Here is a 4,231-nt window from a genome sequence, read left to right on the forward strand (position 1 = left end):
GCGGGCCGAAACGCAATCGCGCGCCGCTTATTTGCTGCGCCCGCTCCCGCGCGCTGGACTCTCGCGCGCTCGCTCGCACCTCCCACACCCCCCACCCCCTCCAGCCGCGCCGTCGCCGACCGCGCCACCCGACGACCGTTCCGGCGCTTCCCCGGCCTATCCCCGCTCCGCGTGCGCTTTCTCCGGCCCCCCTCTAGTCCCGCCGCCCCGCGCGCGTGCTAGTCCTCCGACGAACAACGCCTGCGCGCTCGCTGCCGCTCGGCGCCCGCAAGGTGTTCGACAAAACGCCTAGAAGGTATGTATTGCTCAAAAGCCATGAATTTCGTGCATGTTGATTGTAGTTTTGTATTTATAGGATAATATTCAACATTGTAGATGAGTTCGTCGTATGATTCTTCCGAAGAAGAATTTGATATGGAAGAGGAGGAGTATCTTGCAATGATCCTAGCTATGCATATTAATAAAAAACCGAAGCACGGTGGTTCGGTTATGGGTCGTCAAAAAATTTGGAGGGATAGGATCGATGCCCACAACAGATTGATCAGGCATTATTTTGCGGAGAATCCCACATATCCCGAGTCGTATTTTCGTCGCCGGTTTAGGATGAGCACCGAGTTGTTCAGGCGCATTGCAGAGAAACTAGCGAGCCATGACCGTTTTTTTCAGCAAAGGAGGAATGCCGCCGGAGAGCTCGGGCATAGCACCTTTCAGAAGGTGACAGCCGCTTTGCGTATGTTGGCATACGGTATACCGGCTGATCTAATTGATGATCACTTGGCTATGGGTGAGAGCCAAGCCATCATGTGTGTCAAGCGCTTCGCAATCGGAATTGTGCAAGTGTTTGGCGAGGAGTATTTGAGATCTCCCAACGCTGAAGACGTCGCAAGGCTTTTAGCGATGAACAAAGCTCGCGGTTTTCCTGGCATGCTTGGCTCAATAGATTGCATGCATTGGACTTGGAAGAATTGTCCAAAGGCATGGCATGGGCAATTCTACGGCCAAAAAAGGGTTTCACTATAATCGTTGAAGCGGTGGCCGATCAAGAGACTTGGATTTGGCATGCATTCTTTGGAATGTCTGGATCTTTGAATGACATCAATGTTGTCAACCGGTCACCACTGATGAGTAAGATTGCAAATGGGGAGTTGCCACCGGTGCAGTTTGTAACAAATGGCCGTACATACAACTATGGCTATTATCTAGCGGATGGCATCTATCCAAAGTGGCAAACCTTTGTCAAGCCGTTGAAAAAGCCAGAAGGTAAGAAAAATCTTGATTTCCACAATGCTCAGGCGGCGGCTAGAAAAGATGTGGAGAGAGCTTTTGGGATTTTGCAAGCCCAATTTGCTACTGTGAGAGGACCAGCTAGATTTTGGGATCAGAAGATGATTTGGTACATAATGCACGCTTGTGTGATCATGCACAACATGATCATCGAGAATGAGCGTGGCCAAGATGTAGACTACTCTCAGTATGAGCTTTTGGGACATCCCGTGCGAGTGCGACGGAAGGCTGAAAGGGTGGCCCATTTTGTTGCCTCCTATCATGCCATTCAACGTCTCACAGCGCATAATGATCTTCAGAAGAATCTCATTGAGGAGTGGTGGGCATGGAATGGACGACAAAGAGCATCATGATTTATGCGTTCGTTATTGTATTATTGAACTATTTGTTGTATTTAATTGCACTATTTGTTGTATTGAACGATAAAAACTGTTTGTTTGAGTTGTAATAAACGAAATTGAACTATTTATTTTTGTTTGTTTTGATCTTTTTGCTTCTGTTTTCGAATGCATATGTTGTTTGTGTGAGTGGCGCGCGCTGCATTTTGGCGTGTTGCTCCAGCAGCGCGCACGCGCTGCATTTTAGCACGGCTGCTGGAGCCAGCGCTGCGCGCCGCGCCAAACCAGGCGATGCGCGTGCGGCATATCTATTTTTTGCGCGCGGCGCGACCGGCGCCTGTTGGAGATGCTCTCACCACATCACCACACATGCATGTAAGGCCAACTCCACCGCGCGACCTATCTTGTCCGGGTGTGTTTGTTTGGGGTAAAACGAACGAATAGCGCAGCCCAACGCGCGGCCTCAAACGGACAAATGTCCGGATTCCATCGGTTTTGGACCCACCCCCAGCCCAAACTTGCGCTCGGTTTGGGGTGAAACAGACGCGCGCGGACGGTCTCGACGCACGCCCTTGTCCCCCCCCCCCCCCCCCCGCGTGGCCCGCCTGTCGGGGACACTAGCTTCCACCCTCTCTCCCCGCCCCGCCCCGCCGCTATTCTCCGTCCGCCTCCTCACCGCGCAGCCCCTCGGCCGTCCATACCAAACCACGTCTCGACATGGCCGCCACCACGCCCGCGCTTTCGCCGTAGTTTTGGCCGTCGATCGGAGGAGGTTTGGCCGTCGTCGTCTTTGCTGGTGGCAGAGGGGACACGACCGCCGGCGACGTACCACGGCGGCCGCGGCAGATTCCGACGAGAGCTCCAGAGCGGCCAGTAGCCGACCGGCAACCACCCCTGCTGCGTCGCGGCCTCTTCACCACCACGACCGCAAGGTGTTCGACATTTTGCCAACAAAGGTATGGACAGTGGAGACGAGTTTTTCTTCCATCACTTCCTTTGCTCATCAGACGATTCGTCGTCGGATGATGACGATTTTGTGGTGGCTGCACTGGTCGTTCACGACCATATTCAACGGGAGCTTCCTCGGTACAGGGGGTCAGTCCCTGGCCGTGCTCCCAACCTAAACCGCAACAGGGAGAGAGGCCACGCCCTGCTCTATGCCGATTACTTTTCCAACACCCCGCTCTTTAAGCCGGATAAATTTCGTTGCCGTTTTCAAATGGCAAGGCATATGTTCAATCGTATCTGAGAGGGAGTGGTTGCTCATGACCCATACTTCAAGTGCAAGACGGATGCCCTTGGCAAGCTTGGATTCTCCTCTTACAAGAAATGCACCGCGGCCATCCGCATGCTTGCATATGGAATTCCAGGCGATCTGGTGGATGAGTATGTGTGTATGAGTGAGACAACATGTCTAATGTCAATGTACAAGTTTTGCCAGGCTGTGATCGAGGTGTTTGGCCCAGAGTACTTGAGGCAGCCAACTGCAGTTGATACAGAGATATTGTTGGCGACCAACGCAGCTAGAGGCATTCCAGACATGCTTGGCAGCATAGATTGTATGCACTGGGGGTGGAAGAACTGTACATTTGCTTGGCAGGGCCAGTACAAGGGGCATGTCAACGTGTGCACTGTCATATTAGAAGCGGTAGCTTCGCATGATCTTTGGATATGGCATTCTTTCTTCGGCATGGCAGGTTCTCACAATGATATTAACGTGTTGCAGCGTTCTCCAGTCTTCGCAAGGCTTGCGGAAGGCCACTCCCCACCTGTCAACTTTGAGATCAACGGCCACCAGTACAACAAGGGATACTATCTAGTTGATGGTATATATCCTCAGTGGTCAACTTTTATGAAGACAATCTCGAAATCCCAAGGTGAGAAGAGAAAGAGATTTGCCCAAATGCAAGAGAGTGTTAGAAAGGATGTGGAACGTGCTTTTGGTGTGCTTCAATCCCGGTGGGGTATCGTTCGAAACCCTGCACTGTCATGGGATGAAAGGAAACTTTAGGAGGTGATGACTGCTTGTGTGATCATGCACAACATGATCGTCGAGGATGAGCATGATGAGAGTATCTCCGACCAAGGATTTGATTATCAAGGTGAAAATATTGAGCCCCTGCATCAAGACCCGGCCACATTTGAACAGCTTGTCCAATTCCACCGTGAGATGCGTGATTGGCACACTTATTTAAATCTTCAAAATGACTTGGTTGAGCACATGTGGGATCACATTAGCAACCAATAGATGTATTGGTTCATTTTATGTTCAGTAAAGACAATTTCGATTTGGTTGTAAAACTATTTTACTAAAGACAATTTTAATTGGGTTGTAAAACTATTTTAATTTTCAGACAAATATTTGAACGTGCAAACTAGTTTTGATGAGAATATGGTTATTTTTTGCCCTGACGGACGGGATGGGGCAAATGGATGCGGCCGCGCGCTAGGCGCACGGTCACAGCATCCCTGGACATGCCTGGACACGACCCCAAATCGCTACCCAAACAAACAAAATCCGGACAAAACGGACGTCCGTTTGAGATCGCGTGGTGGAGTTGGCCTAACTGAGTAGACCGAAGAAGGTGGCCGGGACATCGAAATGTGTT

At 51.0% G+C, this 4,231-nt stretch overlaps 1 protein-coding gene across 1 annotated transcript; it reads left to right on the forward strand.

The window, feature by feature from the left end:
* Positions 1 to 3,045: 3,045 nt before the first annotated feature.
* On the forward strand, positions 3,046 to 3,633 carry LOC147964019 (uncharacterized). Its single transcript, XM_087529794.1, has one exon. It carries the CDS (start codon positions 3,046 to 3,048, stop codon positions 3,631 to 3,633), a length of 588 nt encoding a protein of 195 aa, XP_087385920.1.
* Positions 3,634 to 4,231: the final 598 nt, after the last annotated feature.

Source organism: Triticum urartu, chromosome 6A, assembly GCF_056163025.1.
Source record: "Triticum urartu cultivar PI428250 chromosome 6A, HENAU_Tu73, whole genome shotgun sequence".
NCBI lineage: Eukaryota > Viridiplantae > Streptophyta > Magnoliopsida > Poales > Poaceae > Triticum > Triticum urartu.